At 39.6% G+C, this 24,700-nt stretch overlaps 2 protein-coding genes across 2 annotated transcripts; one reads left to right on the top strand and one right to left on the bottom strand.

The window, feature by feature from the left end:
* Window positions 1-284: 284 nt before the first annotated feature.
* Window positions 285-14,162, top strand: chrm4a (cholinergic receptor, muscarinic 4a). Its single transcript, XM_079866205.1, has 2 exons — window positions 285-780; window positions 9,714-14,162. Exons 1-2 carry the CDS (start codon window positions 726-728, stop codon window positions 11,195-11,197), a joined length of 1,539 nt encoding a protein of 512 aa, XP_079722331.1. The 5' UTR covers window positions 285-725; the 3' UTR covers window positions 11,198-14,162.
* On the bottom strand, window positions 12,749-22,130 carry mdka (midkine a). The gene is made up of 5 exons (XM_079866206.1): window positions 21,697-22,130; window positions 17,149-17,231; window positions 16,790-16,957; window positions 16,487-16,648; window positions 12,749-14,472 (listed from the first exon to the last, which is right to left on the bottom strand). The coding sequence occupies exons 2-5, from the start codon at window positions 17,228-17,230 to the stop codon at window positions 14,444-14,446; spliced, it is 441 nt and encodes a 146-aa protein (XP_079722332.1). The 5' UTR covers window position 17,231; window positions 21,697-22,130; the 3' UTR covers window positions 12,749-14,443.
* Window positions 22,131-24,700: the final 2,570 nt, after the last annotated feature.

The raw sequence follows: 24,700 nt of genomic DNA, 5'->3' as shown, positions 1-24,700 counted from the left end.
TCTAATAAATCCTCAAACGCCCTCTTGTTGAGAAACCCCAGGTTACCTCAAACATAGGTTACTTCTTAAAAATACCCTTCAACCTTGACCCAAAGTGTTCAAGACGTGACTAAGCTAGTTAAACCCACCATAATTCACACGTTGTTTTAGCCTGTAGTTGATTCGCCCTCCGCCTAGGACAAGTCATATCCTGTGATGAGTTCTATCTGACAATCTGTAAAACGATTATTAGTAAATGCGTTTATCTGGAAGGATGGTTCAGACTTTGTTAGAACAGACAGTGCTGGGCTGAAAGCACATCACAGGACAGTACAAGCTATAGGTTGATTCAGTTGAACATGTGAACTCTCAGGTGATTGGCTGGAGGTAGATGACATCATTGAAAGTCCACTGCCTCAGTCGCGCGCGCTAAACTCCTGGAAAGAGATCAGAGCCGCTCGCGCAGATGGGAGCCACATCTGGCGGATTGTAAACCGAGTCGATTTAGAGAAAACCACGCGCCCGAGGTGTGTTTAGGTGAGCCGCCAGTCACGATGGTCAGAGTCATAATGAGCTTCTCCCCTCTGGCGAGAGCCGCGCGCGTCAATAACGCATGAAGTGAAAAACAAAGTCACCCCGCGCAACATGAGGACAGCCCTTCTAACTTGAGTGAAAAAGGAAGTGTGGATTCTTTTTCTATTTTTTTTTTTCTTCTGGCTGCCTGAGCATTTTTAAAATCATGCAACATGAATGTAACTAACAGCACTGGAGCAGAGGGACTCGCGCCCTGGAACTTCAACGGTGAGTTGCGAGTGAAGTAGGCTATGACACGAAAGAGTTAGAAAAGAAAGAGTTCCTTATGTCACAACATAGAATTGCGATGTATGTGTTCATTGTGTGAGTACAAATGAAGACTTAAGATGCAGAAGCCTCTAAGTCCGTCTAACGTTTTTCTTTAATATTAACATTTTTAACAGGCTTCTGTATAGGTTTCTACCTACTGTAAGTACCGACATTTCTGAATGGGCTGAGGCTGGGATTTAGTGAGTTTGAAGTGAAAGTATTTGATGAACGTATAGTATGTGCGGAGAGCATTCACTCAATATAATGATCTCATTTTTGACATGGGTGGCTTTTAGAGGCTTTTGCATATCTTCATATAGCATACTGAGACCATGTCCAAAGACTCATATTCGTGACGGTATGGTGTTACTCCCAACAAAAACTCAAATTGTCCTGTAATGTTTTCCACGATGAATATGTTCCAGGTTTGTGTTATTGTTTTTGTAGGCTATATCATTTTGTAGATCCCTTTTCACCCTTTCAGAATGAGCTGCAAAAACATATGAAAGAAGCATTAACGGTAATTAAAGACACCAGCAAAATGGCTAAACCTGTTTATCCCGTTCCGTATGCACTTTAAAATGAACATTAGGAAAAACAAAACATGTAAATCAATGTTCTTTCATCTCGAGAAATGTAATCAAATTATTACAGTTCCATTTCAAATATTTTACTCAAGTTATATGGTTAAACAGAATATGAAGTGGGGCGGTTTGAAGGAACATGGACAGGTCTCTGATTGCATTCAGTATATAATACTTTTGTTAATTCTAGATACAGAGGTTAAATTATATGATGTATTTTGTGTTATTAAAAGTCTTAACTAAAACAGCTTTGGCTTTAACTTGCTCCAAACGAAAACTGTGTGATTATATCCTATATGAATGTTTGTTCCATTTATGTTTCTGTGTATGTAGGTACTGTAATGCTTTTGCAGTGAGAAAATGAATTTAAACTTCAAACACCTTAAACAACAGTTTATGTGAGTGTGCAGTGTGTGTGTGAGACTGATGGGTGATTCAGTGGTGATTTTTGGTGGAATGTCCTGAGGCATTGGCTGATGGTGGGTTTAAACCATGCTTTCTGTGGCAAAGATCTCTCAAAGAAAATGCATATGCCCATATGCAGCACAGAATGCACACGTATATTTGACCTAAAAACTAAATTGGATGCAGTTCTCGAAATGTTGCCTTTTAAGCTCATAAGAAGCAGAGTGCATATCACCACAGAACAGGCACACAATCCCCCTCAGATACTTGCACAGACTCCCCTCTCCAATCTGACAATAAAACAGAAAACATACAGACATTTTGGGGTGCTGACCATGGGGGAAAGAAACTAAAAGCCTGAGCATCTGTCACAGTACACTCGGAGAGCGTTTAAAAAGAATACAAATATCTCAGTTCTGTTATCTCTGACCGACTCAATCACATCAGACTAATGCGCATGATGGCGCCTTTTTGATTCTGTGACCATGATTCTCACTGTGTGAACTGGTAAAGTACTAGAAGAATCCCTTAGAGTGAAAGTCTGATGTCTCTCTCTCTCTCTCTCTCTCTCTCGCTCTCTCTCTGTGTTGGGTTTTCTCACTCTTCCTCATCCTTCGTTGTCTCGGGCTGGGTGTTAACCCAGTTTCACAGAGGAAAGTGTGTCGCTATGCTGCTGTTTCACCCTGTTACACGCACTCACACACAAACACTCTGAGAAAAGAATGAAATGCCTGGAGACACATCCAGTTCTCTGTGGGTTCTCAACTGGGAGAGAGAAGAGCTATAACAGCAAAAGCAGCAGGATTGGCTTTTAGCTTTAAACAAAGCCCTGAGCATTCTGCCACTGGTCGCCAACAATTGCATCACCCGTGACACCTTTAGACTAAATATTTCATCAGACGTAGCACATTTTGGTTGTCAGTTTAATATATCATTACTGTGCAGAAGACTTGAGTGGATAGCCTTCAGCATTGTAGCATGATGGACAGCCTATCATGGGACATTCTGATCCCAAATGGTGCCCTCTATTGTCAGCATGCACCAAATTGTTTTGAGAGATTATCCAAGAAAGATCACATCAGAACTGATTATAAAAAGATTTTATTTATTAATTGTAGATCATTCATTACAACAAGGGTTTCAACCAATCATATCTTATGAAACATAATCTTTGGTTGAATTAAACCATTAAAATTCATTGCCTGATAATTTTTTGGTTTCCCCAATTTGATTCTTGTATGTTTGGGGACTGGCAGGGATCATGGCATGTCATTTGCATTAATTTCCATAGGAATTGACTCAAATTGTAGTATCAATGGGGTTTAATGTATCTTTCAGCACCTTGGGAGAAAAGCAAAGCTGAACTTTGCACTCATCAATATGATGAATACCACCTAATGCCACTGGAAGTAGTCCGACACTGACTTAGAGCAATTTGTTTTTACTCACTGGAGAGAATAATGCAGATAACTGCGTGAGTTGTGAGTCGGTGTGTGTCAATAATTGCAAATGTTCTTTCCATGGCGCTCACAATGGCACAGTTACCAGGGAACCATCACCCACATCGCCATCTGCCAATCAGAAACATCTAGAATATTTCTGTAGTTGTGTAAAACTCCCCATTAAAATGTGTGCTCAATCCTATGACTGATGTAAGAATGCTGCGTCACTTGTCACAATGCTTTTGAAGTTTCGCTCGTCTGTCTGCTGATCAGCTTAATCAATGCTGCTAAACTGTAGCACAGCGGGGCATTGTGCCTGATTTCGATCCAATATTCAGAGAATTAGCAGAGAATTAGAATTGTGTGTGGGAGAGAGAACGAGAGAGTCATTAGTTTGCCAGTGGCCAGTATGGGGGATCTTATAACGAGCACATATCAGAATCAAAGGAGGAGTCTGATGAACAGACCACAAAGCAGCCCACACACACTCCCACTGTGATGTCTGTCCGAATCTGCAGAGGCCTGTGTGCCGTCTGTGTATTTGCCTGTGTGTCTTAACAAACTCTAACTTTTGATTGTCAAAGACACTAAAACACTAATTAGAAAGTGGTTCCATGGAACCTTTCAACTTGTTATTTGTATGCTGACACATTGTTATAGATATTCATGTTAATTAACTGATATTAACTGGGGTTTTTTTTTTTTTGTTCAGAGTTGTACTGGTGGGGGAAAGTATATTTGGTAGCAGATGGCTTTATGTTTCGAGCTGCCAGCTGGTAACTGGAGGCTTTCTGCTTTTAGTCCCAAAAGAGTCACTAAATGAGCAGCATCCATGTGTTTGTTGGTGTGCATGCATTTGTTTGTGCAGACAAGCGTGTGTGACTACATCCATAGTCAAATCCTCTGCAGCTGAGTTGACTCCCTTCCTATTGTTTGTCATTCAATTAAATGTAAAAGTACAAGTGTTTAGCCTTTATGAAAGTCTGTGCCAGTGTGTGTGAAGCAGGGAAGTGTTTGAGCAACAGCTGCTGTTTTCTGCATCCCAGCGCTTAGCACAGGAGACACACAGCCGAGAGAATGACAGCTTATATAAAAGTCTCGGTTTGTGACTCGCTTTGGAGACTCGGGAAACGTCTTTCACTGTATTTTTGACAAGATGTCACCGCCTCACTGTACATGCAGACAAACAACCAAAATGCTCTAGTATCAGTGCAGAAAAGTCTCCAATGAACAATAACAGACACAAACATTACTATAACTTGTTGTGACAGGTGATTTATACGTTATTTCTCTTTATAATAATTCATTCTAAAGAGAACATTCAAAATAAAAACTAATATTTGTATTATATTCATTTTAATGTACTCTCGTTTATTATGCATTATAAAAGAGAACATTCAAAATAATTGTATATGAGATGTTACAAACAGTGACTATTTATAAATTACAATATACAGTAATAGGAATTCAATGGCATGTAATTGATTCAGTTTAAAATATGTTTAGAATGACAGTGTTTAAGAATTTATATCACAATAGGATAACTGACTTGAGCAAAAAAAAGAAAAAAAAAGGTAAAACAGAGCAAGTGTGCTTAGAGAGGGAGAGATAAGGGTCATCAATAATTAGTTAATGTGCAGAATGTGTCCGGAGAGAGAGATGAGTAGAGGTGAGGGTAGATGAATTATTATGATTATATAAGCCACGGAGCTCTTCTTCAGCCTAATGGCGTTCAGTTAGAAATGAGCACTATTTATGACGTTCTAACACATCACTGACATATCACTGCTGGGGTCATTCTGTAGTCACAGATTATCGGCCTCTTGGTAACGGTTAGACTGGTATTGTTTTTCAAAGCTCTGTCGAGCAGGTCCCGTATCAACTCGCTTAGGACACTGAGCTCAGGAACACAGAATGGGGCAGAGGAACACATTGGCAAGCGGTTGTGATCAGGCACGGAGCTGCTGCGCTGCTGAGAGCCAGCTGAGATCAGACACCTCATATCTCGCTGCTGCAGGCTGAGCACAGATCACCCTCTCTGCTTCTGCATCCTGCCAGCTCCACATCCACAGCTGTGGGAGAACTTCAGAACCAGATCCTATCACAAAAATAGATGCCACTCACCCTTGCTTAATTTGCATGTAATAATTGCTTAGCCATTTTGAGGCCCCATCATGCATTTATGGTAATAAATCATTTGACCGATTATGTTAAACTATGAGAGGTCGGCGTGGTTTACTGTAGATTTGTTTTTGGAGCGGAATGGTTGAAATCTCTGGTCGAATCCATGAATAGGCTTTCACAGCTCCTCATATTTTATTCCTGAATGTGTACGTTTGAGTGTCTGGTTTCAGTGGCGTATACAGATGTGTAAATGACACGTATTCATCATGCAGTGAGAGACAGGAATCATCGGTTAATTTGAGATTGCCTGTCTCCATTATGGATATTCAGATCCGCCCATCGGATGCAAAGAAAAAAAAACGGCCCAGATAGAATCAGCTGCGGTTTGTAGGAGGAGGGTGGTGGCTTTGCTCGCCATCAATTTCAATGAAGCTGCAAAGTGGCGCTCACAATCAACAGCACAAACTGTTCAAAATCCTCTGGTAAAGTCAAGAATCTAATGTTTAGCGAAGGCTTTGCTGAGATGTTTGTCAGCATGTCGAAATGCTCCAGAATGTTTTTATCTCCTGACATGAGAGCCAGTGCCGGTATTGTGCTGGTTCAAAGCTCAGACAACCTCTCAGCACACAAATGTCACTCCATCCTCAAAGAGCTTTGACTCTCTGAATATTAACCTTCAGAAGAGGGGAAAACCCTCAAACAACGCGAGCAAACAAACACAACGACAGCTCTTTCAGGTGACGTTTCAGTGCGGCCGCTGAAGGGGCCATTTTAAAGGTCTAAACGAAAGAAGTGAATTTTATTGAACGTAAAGCATACCTGAATAAAATGCAGCCGTCATAGAGAGTGATTTTGCCTGACATTGCATGTCTCATTATACATGCACTCTGTCTCAGACTGTTTGTGTAAACAGATTTCATTTTGAATGCTAGGCTTTCTGTTCTTTTTCTTATTCTGTTTACTCTGTTATTATTCTGTTCTGATTCCAGCTGAGAGATTTTTAATGACAAAAATGCTGGATCAGATCAGATCAGAGGAAGCTGGACAGAACAGTGGTGTGGTGGAGCTTTTCAACTAGCCATATGTGTGGGACTTCTGTACACAAACCTCGCCTTTGGTTCTGCGATGCTCGTGTGTGATGTGTGCGGCAGGGAATGAATGTGCATGTGTTGGGTGTGTGTGTGTGTGTGTGTGTGGTTAGATGAGGCTCTGCTTTTTTACTTGTCACATTGTGACAAGAGAAATTGCTTCTGTCTGACTGACAGCAGGACAGATGAGGTACAGTATTATTATATTTAACAAAACTACAATGAAATCTAAATGAATGCATTTTTGTTCAATTAAATATTTACTGTTAACAAGCAACTAATTCATTTTATTCATTATAAAATCTGTATTACACAAGAAAATGCAGCTGGATAAAATAACACTTGAGTGTGCAGAGATATATAACATTTTTAAATGATACCAGTTAGCGCATTAATAACTTTGGCTGCCTCTTAATACTAAAATGAAAGTAAAAACTAAATCAACTGAAACAAGAAATCCCACAAATAAAGCAGAAATAAAGTTTAAAGAATACAGCAAAGTATACTAACCTTGCCTGGCTCTAAGCTTCAGGTGTTCTGCTTCAGTGAGTTTGGGGTGTTAAGGGTTGGAGTTTGTGTACAGAGTCAAATTGTACAAGAAAGCTGATAAAACAGTCCTGGAGAGCTTTCTCCCACGGTGATATCAGATGAATATTTTTGATTCATATTTAATGAGGCTTGGCGCTTATCTTTCCGCTCTGCTCGAATCCACAGTTGAGTAATTGCTGATTCATATTTGATAAGGGGTAAAGAATCCTCTCCTCACACTGAATCACCTGGACCCGAGGGGGGAAATATAGAGCAAGTCCCAAACTATATCAACTTTCTAATCGCTTTCCAAGTACCAATAGCCAAAGACCTTAAGAAGTGTGATCAGTGTTGGCATGACAGAGGAGGAGAGAATGTGTGTCTGTTTGTCAAAAGCTTTCAAAAGGAATAGGATATGTGGTGTCTAACCGTCCGGAGTGTGGCAGTGCTTTGATGCCCGCTGATGATCAGTCAGGTGGTTTTAAGAGAGAATAAAGATAAAGAGAGGGTCTTGGTCGGGGTCCTTCCTCTGGTGGGAAACTGATTTCAGATTTAATAGATATAAAGATCTGTTATATCTTTATTCATCAAGTGTAGTTTAAAAAAACAATGAATAATTTGGCAGGCAGCAGCATTCATAGCAAGCCTTTTGCTGTGTTTATTCAGAGTGATAGGTTGTAATTTCACTGGTTATCCAGAAGATGGCAACCTTCAAAAGATATGACAGAAACAACTCTTCTAGGAATTAAAATGGGCAATAATGAAGTGTCTTTAAATCGCTTAAAGATATTTGCGTTCGTTCTTTAGTGTATTTTGCGCATTTAGGAAACGCCTGCCTTGAGTTGCTTCAAATAGGTTTTTAATTGCCCATTGGATTAATACTTTATCAGTATGACAACAGCTTCCCAGAAGTATACATGAAGAAGGTTATGGATAATTCATGACCTGAAACAAAAAGCTTCTCACACTTATGCATTAAAAAGGATTCGCCTTTTTCTATGGTAGTGCATTGTGCCCTGCGCTGTCTCTTGTAAAGTTTAGCATGCAGCATGCATCATGACGAAATCTCTAGAAATGCAGCCCACATTCACAAATGGCATGCCAAACCTCTACATTTTTCATATACCAAGATCCTTACTTGAATATCTATGATAAAGGAAGCAATATACATTTTTCATATGGTAAATGGGTGTATGGAAATCCTGCATCAAAGGGTTGAGGTGATTTTTTTGAGGAGCACTGAGGTTCTCAGGGTTCCCGTCTAATAATTGTATTTAATTGTTCCTGAGCAGCTCAGATCATTAGGAAGCCCAGGGGTCATGTGAGTTTACCGACAGGGCAGCTTTGCCTTCTTTAATTGGATAATGTTGTAAGACATTCGAGTTTGTGTATCTGAATAAAACTTGGCATAATATAGACTTTAAATGGGATGAGACACTCTATACTGAGCTGAGAAATGTCACTGTAAGGGTTTGATCTTACAGAGGTCTGTAAATATGTTTAGATATGATGAATATATGCTTTGAAAGTATTGTTCTCTTCCCTGCATTTGATGTCTGGATGTTTGTGTTCCTCTTGTATTTAGTTGGTGATCTTCATGTAATTTTACAGATTAAATATTAAATGTGTTGTTGTCTGTATGCAGAACTGTTGAAACCATTTATAATTTGTGATATACTTGAAGAAAAAAAAATAGGAGATGACTAATTTATTTAATCTGTTTATAAGATGTTCAATTTCAAGCATTTTATTTAAATCGGGGCACAAAGGACTGTCCGTAAATTTGAGAAATGGAAATTTGCTTTATTTCCCCCTGTAAAACATGTTGATTTAGCACATATCCACTTCATAATGTTAAAACATGAGCGTGTTATTAATCATGAGGATTTAATTAATCTTCTCTTCACCTGAGACTGCTCACCCCAATGCCTGAACGTTCTCACACTGTCTCAGTAATTATTAAAGGTTCAGTTGGTTGATGCGTTAGGTATCATGAATTAACAATGAACAACAATTTCTACAACATTTATTAATTTAGGTATTAATGTTACACAATGTGAAATATTAGAAAATGAATTAGTATATGTAGAAATTAACATTAAGATAATTGCAGCAAAAGTATCACACATTATTTCATGTTAGTTATTTCATTAACTAATGTTAACAAATTGAACTTTATTGTAAAATATTCCATAATGAATGATGCTGGTTTGTATTTAATAATAACACTGAATAAAACAAAAACTAATTGTGCGTAGTTGGTTACAGTTATATATGCTAACAAATAGCATATATAACAGTACATTGGTGGTTTTTTACCCTAATGACCAGTGCACTCATTGTTTGAATTTATGTTACATGAATCACAATCCTGCAAAACTGCATGCCCTGCAAAAAAAAAAAAAAAAAAAAAATGTCAACACTGGACATTAGTCTGAGGTGTATAGGGCTTTATGTTTCATCATTACTGTTACAGCTCTAAGTGTTTTTTGAGAGGTGTTGAATTAGTTCTTGTCAGCTGGGTCACATACTACCTTGCTTTTACAAACAGCATATTTATATTTCATGATGGAAATGAATGCTCTGCAGTAATATTTAATGAATGTCATTCTGATCTCATGCCTGTATTTATATCAGCCTGGGATTATTTTCAATGATTGCATCCATTCTGATATCTGCATTTTTGTCATTTATAGCATTGTGCTGTGTGTGTATTTCAGGCTCATTGAGCAACGTGTCCAGTGATGCCAACTTCAGTTGTGACAGCGGCAGCGCTAATGGCTCGTGTGCAGCGGTTGAGGCGGGCGGCGAGAGCCCGTACAAGGCGGTGGAGATGGTCTTCATCGCACTGGTTACTGGATCCCTCAGTTTTGTCACCGTTGTGGGCAACATCCTCGTCATGCTCTCAATCAAGGTTAACCGACACCTACAGACCGTCAACAACTACTTCCTTTTCAGCCTGGCCTGTGCAGATCTCATCATCGGTGTGTTCTCCATGAACCTTTACACCGTCTACATCATCAAGGGCTACTGGCCGCTTGGCCCAGTCGTGTGTGACCTGTGGCTCGCGCTGGATTATGTGGTCAGCAACGCTTCCGTCATGAACCTGCTAATCATCAGCTTTGACCGATACTTCTGTGTGACCAAACCCTTGAGTTATCCTACACGCAGAACCACCAAGATGGCCGGCCTCATGATTGCCACCGCCTGGATCATGTCTTTCATCCTGTGGGCTCCCGCTATCCTGTTCTGGCAGTTCATCGTCGGAGAACGGACCGTAGAGCCTGGCGAATGTTATATCCAGTTCCTTTCCAACCCCGCGGTCACGTTCGGCACGGCCATCGCTGCGTTCTACCTGCCGGTGGTCATCATGACGGTGCTTTATGTGCACATCTCTCTGGCCAGCCGCAGCCGTGTGTCCAAGCAAAAGCCCGAGGCTAAGAAAGAGAAGAAAGGCCAGAAGTCTAGCAGCCTACTCAAGAGTCACATCTTGAAGCAGGACAACAACAACCAGTCCCCTCCTAAGCCCAGCCTGGATACCTGTTCTACAGTAGACACTGTGAAGAACGGCAAACTAGATGAGTCTGTGGTATCGGCTAAAGCTGACTCGTGCGTGCAGCCGGAGAAGGAGAGCTCAAACGACTCCAGCACGGCCAGCATAGCGCCTAAAGAGCCCAAAGAGCGGGCAAACAGTGAAGTGACTTCAGAGGCAGGCCTGACACCCGCGCCAACAGCCGCACCTAAAATCAACCCTCAATCCAAATGGTCCAAGATCAAGATAGTCACCAAACAGGCAGGAGACGAGTGCATCACAGCCATCGAGATCGTCCCACCGAACAGTAGCGGCGAGAGGCGCTCCATCCCCGTCAACCGTCCCCGCACGGTGGCGCGCAAGTTTGCCAGCATCGCCCGCAGCCAGGTGAAGAGGAAAAGGCAGATGGCGGCGCGAGAGAAGAAAGTGACAAAAACAATCTTCGCCATCCTGCTGGCCTTCATCATCACGTGGACGCCATACAACGTGATGGTCTTAATCAGCACGTTCTGCCAGTCGTGCGTTCCAGACACAGTCTGGGCCATTGGCTACTGGCTCTGCTACGTCAACAGCACCATCAACCCCGCTTGCTATGCACTCTGTAACGCCACCTTCAAAAAGACCTTCAAAAACCTGCTCATGTGCCAGTATAAGAACATCGGCACCAGATGAACTGTGGAAAGAAGCAGCCAGCAGAGATGGAGGGTGTGATATGGAGAGCTTAAAGGCTGCCCTGGCTCTTCTGACCCCCATAACTTTGAAGCTTCGGAAGTTATCGCACAGTACATTGAGAGGCATCATAGTCCCATAATGCTGAACAGTGCGTTATAACCAAAACGTAATATATGAAGGAATCAGTGTTTACAAGAAGATGATGGAGCGATGGACAATAGACTGAATCACTGAAGAAATCAAGAGTTTTTCAGTAATCTGATCATCGCTGCACTGCTCAGACCACTGAACTCTGCACTACAGTTACATGAAGATCAGGCTGCGAATGACATCAGATTAGACGGCTCATTATTTCCAACAGTGAAGAGAGAGAATCCCAGCAAATATAAACCTGAAGAGACTTATTGATTTAGAGATTTATTGATTCGTTTATATTCCCAGTACAGCACAAATGATCTCAATCAAGTCCTTTTGGTTAGTATTAACACTGTTTTTGACCCAGACTTCTGTGCAGATTCTCTGAAAACATCATACAGAGGATCACAGCCAAAGACAGATAACATATGGAAAAGCTTCATGTTTGACTATCCCTGAAAGCAGGTCGCTCCAGAGTGAGGTTCAATTTCCTATAGCCTACCAGTACCTTCCACTTTCCAAATTAAGGAAGTCTGTTGCTGTCCACAGCAGCTGTGTAGTCCATTACATTCATAACGGCAAATTCAGGGCATGTGGTTCTGCCTGGGAGAAGTTAGTCATCGTTATCCTCTTAGTGTGATCCTCTTGAGGTTCTGGTATAGGTCAGAATTCAAAAGGATCTCCTCAATGGATTGGGATAGGCATTATAGACTTTAAATGGGATGAGACACTCTATACTGAGCTGAGAAATGTCACTGTAAGGGTTTGATCTTACAGAGGTCTGTAAATATGTTTAGATATGATGAATATATGCTCTTGAAAGTATTATTTCTTCCCTGCATTTGATGTCTGGATGTTTGTGTTCCTCTTGTATTTAGTTGGTGATCTTCATGTAATTTTACAGATTAAATATTAAATGTGTCGTTGTCTGTATGCAGAACTGTTGAAACCATTTATAATTTGTGATATACTTGGAAAAAAAAATAGATGACTAATTTATTTAATCTGTTTATAAGATGTTCAATTTCAAGCATTTTATTTAGATCGGGGCACAAAGGACTGTCCGTAAATTTGAGAAATGGAAAATTGCTTTTATTTCCCCCTGTAAAACATGTTGATTTAGCACATATCCACTTCATTATGTTTTCTCATGGTGCAATATCGTTTTTGCCAAGTTTGTATTTAAATACAAGGTTTGTAATTGATGAAACCGCTGCATGTAAACCTGAAGGAATGATCTCCAACTGTTTTTATGTTTGAGAACATGTGGTCAGAATTAGCACAGAGTGAGAAATGTGGATGTTTTAGGGCTCATGTTGTTACATTATTTACAAGCTGCCAGTTTCAGCAATTACAGACTTTAAAGCATTAAACCAAAGAGATCGTGGCACTCTTAGACCTGGTCAGGAGGAGAGATTATTCATTCATTAGCATCATTTTAAGATGCAGAGACTTGCCTCTCTAACGTCTTGGGTTTAGTTTCATGTTTCTACCTCATAATCAAATTTCCATTCATAGTGTTTGTATATCCAAACCAGCTCTGAATCTCTTTTTAATGAGCGGTAAAGACAGACTAATGATATCATTGCAAAAGACGCTAAAACCAGAGTTCCTTTTTTTAATGAATGTTACAACTTTCCAATTGCTTTGGTCATCTGATACATGGACTATGTTGAAGTAGGCTGTTCACTACAAATCTTAGTCAGTCAAAGACATTATAAAAAGTCTCCCCAACTCTGATGCAAACTAAGAAAGTGTCACACTGGAATAGAGTTCGCTCAGAGAGTTCTGAACCATTAACTGTACTAAAGAAATTCAATCATACAATCTGAATATTGTCCTTCTGCAAATCTGAAAATAGCAAGTCTATCATTAGCATCTGTTAGATGACCAATACTTTGAAATGACTTTGCCCAAAATGCTCTCTTTCCTCTGGTCTTTTAAATTTTCACTTCAAATGTTCAAATGTAAATCGTTTAAGGATTGATGTAGAAATCCCTTGTATAAGTGTACCAGCTGAAGGGCAAAATCAATGATCATTACCCCAGTGAAGCTGATGGAATGAACACACTGTAATTATGGACTTATCTACCACTGCCCTTAAAGAGCCAGTGTACATAAGAGTGTATGGTTCTTTTTATATTGCATAAAGCTTAATAAAGATCTCAAGCGCACTGACCAGGAGGAGAGGAGAAGGCTTGTTCTTTACATGTTCATGAACACACATATGGGTTTGCATAAAATTTGGAGGGCTCAAGTGTCTTTAATAATGAACTGTCATCACTAATTTACCTTTAGTTAACACAACATATAACACACAAAGCTCTGTAACAAAACTTCACTGTCTTATAAATTGTCTGCTTATAAAATAGGTTTGCACAAGAGAGGACGGTCTCCTCTCTATGCAGTCTAAATCTTAAAACCCTCTGTCACCCTTCAATCTGTTAGTAACAGTCAAGTCAGAAGGAAAAAGTAACAGTATTGGGGTATTTTCACTTTTACACAAACTACACCTTTTATAGAAAAAGAAAAAAAAATCGTTTATTTCAAACAACACTCCTCAGTTTTAGATTCTATGATACAAAAAAAGAAGGGTGACATCCAAACACTACTTATATACCCCACTAGTAATATAATCCTGTAAATTACACAATTTTACAAAACCAAATTTGTAAGTAAAACAGTAATAAAATAGATGTGTTTGATTGATTTGATTCTACTGAGTGTTGTCCTTTAGCAAATGAGAGGCCCGAGGCTTACACAGCTGATAGATGGGAGAGAGAGAGAGAGAGAGAGAGAGAGAGAGAGAGAGAGAGAGAGAGAGAGAGAGGGAATGTGCTGGAGGGAAACATCAGAGGAATGGGTCAACTACAGGGAACCACACGCTAAACAACGACATTTTATTCTCCCCTCCCCCCCACACATGAAAGAGTCATGTAAGGTGTCAAATTCTCAGATGTTACTCTGTCATAGTCTTCTAAAGCTATATGTTTGTGGCTGTAGAGCGAGTCTCGCTCAAGCTGAAGAACACCGAGTAGAGATATAAAAGGCCGTGTTTGGATGACGGATGATCGCGTGATGTTTACTGCTCCTCTGAATCTCTTGCTCCCTTTAGTTCCCTTTCCCCTTGTTTTTCTTTCCTGTGGAGAGATTGACACAAAATCTCATTATTCAGATCCAGCAGAAAACCTGAACCTTTGACGACGCCTCCCCGTCTCATGCTGGTTAGGAAATGCATATGCTCTTATAAAAATAATGCTACAGTATTATTGCTTGAATCCACATTCAGATAAGCACATTAACCACAAACGCATGCTTTAAAAGGACTGACTTAGACATCTGCCTCTTATGTATGAGCAGAGGTTCATTATTGATTTCAGAATCCCACTCAGACACCCACCACAGCCAACAGGCCAAGATTACACAACCAGAGCAGATTACATACCTTACTGACTCCATTCATCCAAACCAAACCAAACTACTGGTTGCAATATAACACCTGTTGAGTCGTGTGTGTTTGAGGAAGCTCTTTTTTTAACACTAACATTTGATTTTAACATAAAACATTCATCCTTGAATGCAGAACCTGATTTCACCAAGTGCAACATGTTCATGGATCAACATCTTTGTTGATCCTGGAACAACATTCAAATCAACCAATCAGATTTGAGGGACAAGTTTACAGTTTATGTCAAGTTTAGGCTAACAACAAGGGTTAGGTGTTATTCACCTATCATTTCCCTCTGATTTTAGGAATAACTTATGGGTGGGTTAGGTTTGGGGTATGGTTGGGGAATATGGTTAGGATTAAATTTTCATTTGCTCCAGGATCAACAAAATATGTTGACCCAGGAATGCGTCTTAACTGCCCTTACGAAAAAGACGTTCATTCAAATGTGCTATTAGTATAGTTCTTTTAAACTAAAAAATAAGAAAGTATACTTTCAGTCTACTTTTTATGTACTTCTCAGAAATATACTTCGAATTCCACTTAAGTATACTTGACTTATATTGACAGAAAAGTCTAAGTATATTTGGCCTATACTTGTTGATCGAGATATACTTAAAATTATTAAGTACTCGTGTACTTGTGTTTACTATTTTGATTGAGTAGCTTATTAAATCCTTTTTTTAAAACATAATATTACACATTGTCTTATAACTAACATGTTCCAGTTTATATACTAACAAGCTTTCTGGTGGAATAGCTTATAGAGTAAATAAAATAAGCATGGAACTGAACCTGATCTTGTACACAGCGATAATTATTCCCTTACGAAAAATACGTTTATTCAAGTGTTCTATTAGTATACTTCTTTTCAACTAAAAAGAAGCATACTTTCAGTCTACATTTTATATACTTCTCAAAAATCTACTTTATGTACTTCTCAGAAATATACTTAATTACACTTAAGTGTACTTGACTTATACTGAGAGAAAAGTCCAAGAATATTTGGCCTACACTTGTACTCAATCTTTTGATCGAGATATACTTAAAAGTTACTGCAAGTGCAAAAATTATATATAAATAGTAAACTATGAGTATAATGTTAAGTTCACTTAAAGAAAACTTGTAGAATAAAACTAGTAATTTACTGAGAGTACACTAAAAGAAAACTTGCTAGTATACTTTCAGTATAAAACTCCTAAACTAGTAGTTTACTGAGAGTACACTAAAAGAGCAAAAATAATATATAAATAGTAAACTATAAGTATGATGTTAAGTTCACTTAAAGAAAACTTGTAGTATAAAACTACTAAACTAGTAGTTTACTGAAAGTATACTTCAAAGTTGCTACAAGTATTAAAATAGTAAACTACTAGTATACCCATAAGTTCACTTGCAGTACAAATGAGAAACATAATTATGAACTAGTTGTGCACTTAAAGTTTACTACTGTTAAACTTATAGTACACTAAAAGTGGGCCAATTTAGTCCCAAGCGGTATTAAAATAGTACACTTACAAGTTTACTACTAGTACATATTGACATTAGTATACTTACTTCATAATGTATACTTAAAAATATACTTGAACATTACTTAAGTATACTTCATAAAATGAACTTGAAGTATACTTCTTTTTCGTAAGGGTGGGCAAAATCAGGAACGTGCTCACTGGCTGCCAGTTTTGGGTTTGGTGTTGAGGATGTACCTTTGGGTTTGTTTTTGACCTTGGTGGCGCAGGGTTTGGACACAGAGATGGTTTGCTGACAGTCGACGTTGAAGAGAGCCTTTTGCAGAGTGCCGGTGCGGCTCTTTGTGCTCAAGGCAGTGTCACACTCGCCCCAGTTGCCAAACTTATACTTGCAGTCAGCTGCATGAAATGAGTACCAATACAGTAAGATAATATGAAATGCACAGAACAAACAGAAATACACAGCAGCATGAAAAATGGCTAAACATAAGAGAAATGAAGGTTGGCAAATTTCAGCTGATTTACCACAGTTTCACTGACCTCCAAACTCTTTCTTCCAGTTGCAGGGAACTCGGCATTTGACTTTTTTGGTCTGCTCGTTGCAGGTGCCCTCCCTCGCGCCTGGTCCGCAGTCCCCGTTGTCGGCCACGCAGTTGCCATAGCGCCACTCCGCACAGTCCGAACCACCCTTACCTCCCTTATTCTTCTCTATCACATGACACATAGGCACGCACCACTGTTACTTCATGTGATTACCTTCACCTTCACCATCAGGTGAGTATCACACAAACTATTGTCTAAGGTTCAAAGTCAAAGATCACAGGGTGTAATTCTGCATGAGAGCTGAACTAAGAGAAGAAATGAGAAAGGGAAGAGATGGTCTCTTCCATGTTTGATACCTTTCTTGTTTTTCCCAGCCTCTGTAGTCACGATCATTAAGGCCACCAGCACCACGATGAGGGTGGAAAACAGGCCACGCATTCTGAAAAACACAGATTAATCAGCTGCTGCAGAGCAAAATTACACTTTTCAGGAAATGAACAATTTCTGTCATAAGTACGGTTATCAAAGAGCAGGACAGTAATCGAGCCATCTACGCTGAGACGTTACTTTGCCATTTTAATATTTCAAATTCCCAATTAGAGATGAATGGATGAAGCTGATAAGGATGATCATTCAGAATGATTAATTAGAGCTTCACTAACTGAATTCAACAGACTGGTATTAAAATGTCACAAACACAAAAGGTCATAGTGCTGAAGGACTATGATTCTCTGCTATCACTGCCACCAGATTATAATGTAACGACAGCGGTTGCATTTCTCCAGACACCCACAAACACATCACACAGGAGTATGATGTAAGAGCTAGTGAAAAGGGAGAATACGGAGTGATTTTCTTGGAATTATGATAACGACGTTCTTGGCACGGCCACTGTACTAGCTTGTTGCTGTGAATCATCAAACATAGACATCCAGCCCTGACTGACATCCATTCAGACTCAAGAGGAAGAGTGTTTGAGCGTGTCCTTCTTTTCTGCTGGTTTCCAGTCCACACATCTGTGTCTGTCCTCAGCTGTGAACACATGATGTAAATGAATAAATCTTTGAATAAAAAAAACCTGCACTCTTTTGCTGATAAAAGAGATTTTTTCAATCAGGCATTTATTTGTGTGGATCATCTCAAAGGAGGTTTGCTCCATGTACACAGATCTGCTTATATGGGTTTTGTGTTTGTGACTCTGGCTGCGTGAGTGCGCTCTTTAGCCTCTGCTTGTGATCTCCATGGCAATGATTCGACCGGGTGCTGTGAGATAGTAGGAGCATATTGTCTGAAGAGAATGGAATCATCGCAGCGGGACGCCATTCTTCCGGAACGCTCCGTGGATATGAAGGCAAGAGGACTGAAGCAGCAGCTCACGCAGAGACGTACACTCGCATATGGACCCACACAGATTATAGAACTCACATTCACACATCGGCCAGCTTCCCACAGACACATTTACTAACAACTCAGCAACATTGTCAGTGTGGGAGTGACTTTTTTGTCAATAAGACGACATCCCCGGTTCAGAGATCTGTTAGCAGGAAAAGCAATTAACGGTAACAAAAGCTGATCTCCTGTTGAAAGAGAGGACGGTCTCTGTAAGACGCAATAAAAGACTCCTCAAAGCAGCCAGAAGGAGCTGGACTGATGAAAAGCAGTATTGTACCGTCTTTGAGGATAATTAAGCATCTATTAGGTCCAAACAAGTCTCTCGTTCTGACCGCAACACTCTCTATTCACTGTAGTCGATGCGTCTGTTAGTCTATCCGCTCGCCCACGTTGGCCATTTCACTCTGGAGGGCCCATTTGGTCACTTGTCTTGTTCCCATTGTGTTTGAATTTAATATTCTCGACTCTCACTATCTCTGGGCCATAACTTCCCACTCAAACTCCCGTCCCAGCACAAACTCTGACCCGCATCACTCAGGCGGCGGGCCTTTATAGGTCACCATAAGCAGAAGCAGTAAAAATACTCTACCTGTTTTTTTTCCCCTCCATCTCTCACTATCAGACACTAAATGCTTCTCTAAAGCCGTTTATAAAATATTCTGTTGACCCAGTAAATCCTGCAACTCCCTCCAAACAGTAATTAAGTGTCAGCCGCTCAGCGGAGCGTGACTAACCTCTCTCAGAAAAACACAAATCTCGAGCACCCCAACCCCCATTTTCCTGGCCCAAAAATGTCTTCACCCCCTCTCTCCCTGTCCAAAATTTCCCCCTCCTCACCTTTTTTCTCTGACCTTTCTCCAAAACCTCTCATCAGGCAGTCTTCTTTGTGTTATCCGTGTGTGTGTGTGTGTGTGTGTGAATGATGGAGGGACAGACTGTCTAACGATGCTGTTCTGACCCGCTGGGTCCACACACACACACACACACACACACATCTCATACACTCTGAGGGTAGAAAACCCTTTAAAAGCCCCATTCCTCTCACAGAAACACACTCTTTGAGGGCCTTTCTCACTCATCATACGCCATGGGGCTTCCATTATCACAAGCGCGGAGGAATGTGGGAGCGCTGGACACACACGGTTTCTCTGCTCTCCCCACCTCTGGTCCTCTCTCCTCCCCTCACATCTTTTCAGTATGTCCCAGCACCCAGCGTTCAAGTGTGCGAGTCCCTTGCAGCACAACCAGCTGGACTTAAAACTCATTTCCATAGCAGAGAAAACAACACAAAGCTCTGACCCACTTCACTCATAGTTAAACACATGGCACAGTTTCACGCTTATCAGCGCTGCTTTTCAATTACAGATTTCCATTTGGAGTCTCTCCTTTCAGCAACTCTTAAATTCTATTACAAGCGCTGCATTTTTTTGTAAAGACTCTATTAAGTGGAGGTGCTTTCATTAAGTCTGAAGAAAAGCAGGCCCTTAAGGCTAAGCTGGTACTGAGCGTTAGTCATCAGAGACAGTGCAGAGGGAGTTCAAATCAGCATTGGCTTTATCAGTCATCTAAACCACAGACAGACAGACACAGGGGAGGAGGGACACGACTGGAGACAGTGTTCAAACCAAAAACAGCTGTTTAAGTTCACCTCAGCACAAGATTTACTCAAACACAGGTCTGAGGCTAGGAGTCATAAATCACTTTGAGTCTCCCATTATTCTTTCTGATGGGTGTGTGCAGCTGTGCGATGTCCACGCACACACACATACAAAGGCTGTCACCAGACCAGCTCTGTAAAACATTAGGTACGTGTTACACCAAATGCTTTCTGACAGAAACTGTGACCAGCATAGTGCTGGAGGCCTGTGAATCTGAGAGCTCAGAGTTAAAAAACAAAACGAAACATGTAATTACATCCCTGCTCCTTAAAGAGAAATCAGTGACTGAGACACTGCTCCAGCCGTTATACACACACCCTGAGGATATAAACTCATATATCCAGAGCTTGAGACTGAGACATTAGGCTTAAAAGCATGTCACTTCTATAAGGAGGGCTAGGAGTCTTTGTAATATCGCTCTGAAACATACTCCATTTCTCCTCTATTGCAATGTAAATATATAATATACTCTTGTGCTTATCATTGAGAATTATTCACATTCCTCTCACTTTATATGTTTTATTTGAACTGATAACAGTGTTGTTTTGACCCAAATAGTCTCTCTCTGTCTGTCATAAACTCACACCAAATCAGGGAAGAGACCAAAAGGTTGAATGTTTACAACGTTGCTGAAGTGCTGTGAAGTGGTATACCTCTAAATGTGTAATCCCTTCAATAAAAGTGCCTCTTTTTTTTTTTTTTTTTTTTTTGCACTTTCTAAGTCCCACTCTGGGATGAAAAGGCCCTGAAAAATGTCTAAAGAGAGAGATAAAAAGGGGGCAGGTCAGAATGCAGGTCAGGTGAAAGGTTCTCTGAAAGAGCGAGAGAAGAAAAGATGGAGCGCGGTCCTCTTCCTTTCTCCTCTGCACCCTTTGACCATGCTCACTTTAATCACTTCATTCAAGAGGAGAGAGGGAGTGAATGAAACCAAGAGCATTAAATGCACAATGATCGCTAACACACACACATCTGAAACACTCTGGGTTAGAGCAGACTATAACATGCTTTGTGTAAATACTTTTTAGCCACAATAAACTGCCTATCCACACAGAAACTGGGCACACTGGGTGTGAGTGAGAGCTAAGGTGACTAATGATCCCCAAAAATGCAGTTTTATAGTAGGCTATAGATATAGGCAAATAATTTGTACATTCATTTATTATGGTTATCAAATAAAAAATAAAGTCCAGTAAAAATATTAAATTACAATAAGTGTGTCAAATTAAAGTAGAAACTCTGCTGCATCATGACAGTCATTCATTAACATGATCGCAAAAAAAAGTTATAGCCAAAACAAAACGCAAAATGATAGCCTACCTTAAAATTGTTTTGTTCCGTAAAGCCCTTATATTTTTACGCTGAAACGAACAACTTACACTTTCGTACACGGAGGAGGCTGGTCATAGGATAGTGATAGATCATTTCTACTTGGTTAAACTGATGGTCTTAATTTACTAGGCTACTCATAACAAATGAATGCAATAGCGCGCAACACAGTCCGAGCCTAAATGTTTGCGCACTTCAGAACGGCTGCTATTTTAGTTTATTGATGGGTAACAAAAACTCCTATTACCAAATAAAGAGCAGTATCAAATAATTCCATTGCTTTCATACTGGGTATTTAGCCATCTAAATGCTCTTCTTTAAACGTTTAATAGCCTTCAAACATGTACAAAATAATCCTCTAAAACACGTTGCTCGAGTTAAAATGTGTTATCGTTGTAGATAGCGTGGGAGAAACATCCATGCAAACTATTTCGCTTTATAACTTTTCAAGAAGTTTAGCGGAATAAAATAGAAAGTCCACATACTGGTCACATAACTGTTGCTGTGAAAAGAGCAGATTTAACTCACTTGTTTTCTGTGTTGAAAGTTTCCACACTGAAAGGTCTTGCTGAAGTTTCGTGTGTGAACTCTTCTCCAGCACCCGCCTTTATGCGTCGCTCCGTCTCTTTGTTTCCCCCCAGACTAATTTAATCTGTTTCTTTCTCTTGAACCCTATTTAAATTAACCCCACCGTGACGTCACAGCTCACGTCAGCATCAGTCAATAGACCTCATGGCACAGCCATGAGACCTGTAAGTCAACCTAAAAAAAAATGTTTTCAATTATTATTATTATTATTAGAGCCTAAAATAATACCAATAATATGCTGCTGATGATAATAATAATAATGAAATAATAATTTTATATACATGTACATCATAATATAATAAAAGATTACATTCAACACTAGCCCAGCAAAAGTGAAAACAAGACCCTCCACGATGACAGAGATGGCTGTTCACAAACACTAACCCCAACACTTTTGGCAGTTCGCCAGGAGAGACATAAAATAAGACTAAATCAAATGATCAAAACACCACACACACACACACACACACCAAATTCTGCAGAAAACACAAAAAGCAAACATGAATGCTTTGTTCCCCTTCAACAGAAAATATAAAATGGCAGAATATCATGATTAATGCTGAACTGACCAGTTCTGACTATTTACAAGTTTGGCAAATATATCTGTCTATAAGCGCATCATGTAGAGACCTGGCTATTAAGAACAGCACCTACGATTTAACTACATACAGATTACAAACAAATACCATCTCAATTTTGCAAACCATCATATGCAAAAAATCATCAGTAATGTAAAGTTTAATGCATAAAACTCTGCCAGGAAGTCCAAACTTAGCTTACCAAGGGCACTTACTCTGATTAAACAGCACAGTTTGAAATACTCAAGTATTGATGAACATAGCAATATCCAGATTTCCAAATAGCATAGCAGCTTATAACAGCTAGCTTCAACGAAATATCTAATTGGATCATTATCAGTTACCTTTTTTTGTGTGTATTTGTTTGCATTTATACTGCAAGCAACTGAAATGTTTAACTGCAAATGATTCAAATGTTTTCAGAGGCTATAGATCCTCTTATTTTTTATTGCCTGCTATGTGATTTTATGTGGGTGTGTTGTTAGTCTGTGAATGTGTGTTTGTAGACTCCTAAGGGCAGGAAACAGCAGCTCAATAGGACAAACTGTGCAGTCAGATAAACAATCTCTCTGCAGGCTGAGACAGGCAAGAACAGAACACATACAGTGACCTGAGCCAACTCCACAAATAAAACCATTCTCATAGATCGTGTTCACATAAAACCCACTCTCAATAAACAAACACACACTTGTCGCACAAGCAAGCATCTGAACAGCAGCGCACACACGGCCTCTATAATAACGACTGAAAAAGTGACCGCAGAGCGTCAGATAAGACTTTTATTGCAGACAGAATGAAAGGGAGAAGTTATTTTATAGTTTTTCTGTAAGCTGTATTTCAGTCAGAGCACATCTTCTGAAGGTCGTGCTTAAAAAAAGAGAGACTGTAGTAGTAAGACATGTAAGATTGTACTGATTTGATCACAAATATTTGAAAGGAAAAGTATACTAATGTAAGCATTTAAATGCTTCCTAATTTTTGTTATACAAAAATCAGGAATCTGTTAGTAGCTGATTTGAACAAAACTAACAAAAAAAGTGAAAATGCTTTAAAACAATAAACTATACTGTTCGTTTTACACATTCACTCCAAGATGACTAAGTAGACCACAGGGAAAATGGGGGTGATGGAGGAAATCAAAGTGGGGTGAAGGACAAAGAGAAAGAAAGAGTGGGTTGGGAGGTTTATACAGGCTACATATTTTGTAGCAAACTGAAAAGGCAAGACCTCCTCCCTACTCTCCACAGTGAAACCTCTGTCTCACAACAGAGGACCAGATGGAACAATCACTGTTTCAATAAAAGAGAGTTCACAGCCACCACAAATGATCAACAACTCCCCAACACTCCTCCTCTCCCCGCTCTATGTCTCTTTAGATCCACGGGAAGTCATGGGAATGCTTTCCAAATGGGCAAAGGGTGAACCAGCATGTGAGAGTTTGTCCATGAAAAGGTTAAAGAGTTGAAGATGAAGTCTGTGCTTTTTCACTGTGCTTTTAATCACATCATCATTATTCTAAAGGCAGGGGTCACTCAGAGCATGACCAGAAGAATGGACTCTACACTTCCTCTCACATAATGTACACATGCTGCTTCTCTTTTTCTTATCGCAAAACCGAATAAATATGTAATGAAAGACTATCACACAGACTTCTAAACAGTTCACAATTCACAAGAACCCCAAAGATTTGTTTTACCTAAGAGTGAAGATTACTAGAGATAATGTTTCACTTGTTAATAGAGTTAATGATATCATGTTTTTACAGCATTTTTTTTTTTTGGTTAACATTCATTTATATACATTTGTTCATTTTTAATTATTGTTCATTCATAATGCATTAAATAAAGTTAATTTATGCACTTTCATAAAAAAACAAACAAACATTAGATTAAGAAATTCTGTAAAGGTTTTGTTAAATGTTAGTTTAAACTAATGTTAACCGATTGAACCTTGTTATAAAATCTTCCCAAAATATTGACACTCTATCAGAAGTCTAACAGAATCATAAATAAGAAGAATAAAAAAAAAAGTTATATATAAGTTTAAAAAATGCAGGAAATTACATTTATATCAATACCATTTTTTGTAGGGGCGACCAAACTAGTTCAATCAACTAGTTTTCCTCTCAAAGAAATCACTGGAATAGAGTTGAGCTGTGACTATTCAACCAGAAGAACTTGCTGAACATTGGATCATTCTCATCTATGGTTATTCCACATCATCAGGATCCTCCATTCATACCATATAGGGTGATAATTCAATGACTGGCTTCAGGCTGTGAGAGAGGCATGAATTATCAGAGACAGCAATTGCATTTCTCTTATTAATGCCTGCCTCTCATCTCTGAGCTGGCAACTCACTCTTGC

The sequence above is a fragment of the Squalius cephalus genome (assembly GCF_949319135.1).
Source record: "Squalius cephalus genome assembly, chromosome: 3".
In the NCBI taxonomy this organism is placed as follows: Eukaryota; Metazoa; Chordata; class Actinopteri; order Cypriniformes; family Leuciscidae; genus Squalius; species Squalius cephalus.
This window is presented reverse-complemented; position numbering and strand designations above follow the sequence as displayed.

Bases quoted from the DNA above. Each gene is read 5' to 3' on its own strand.
- chrm4a (XM_079866205.1), top strand. From the start codon at position 726: ATGAATGTAACTAACAGCACTGGAGCAGAGGGACTCGCGCCCTGGAAC. The intron at 781-9,713 runs GTGAGTTGCGAG...TGTGTATTTCAG, and splicing joins CGCGCCCTGGAACTTCAACG to GCTCATTGAGCAACGTGTCC.
- mdka (XM_079866206.1), bottom strand. From the start codon at position 17,230: ATGCGTGGCCTGTTTTCCACCCTCATCGTGGTGCTGGTGGCCTTAATG. The intron at 16,958-17,148 runs GTATCAAACATG...GTCATGTGATAG, and splicing joins GGCTGGGAAAAACAAGAAAG to AGAAGAATAAGGGAGGTAAG. The intron at 16,649-16,789 runs GTCAGTGAAACT...CATTTCATGCAG, and splicing joins CTGGAAGAAAGAGTTTGGAG to CTGACTGCAAGTATAAGTTT.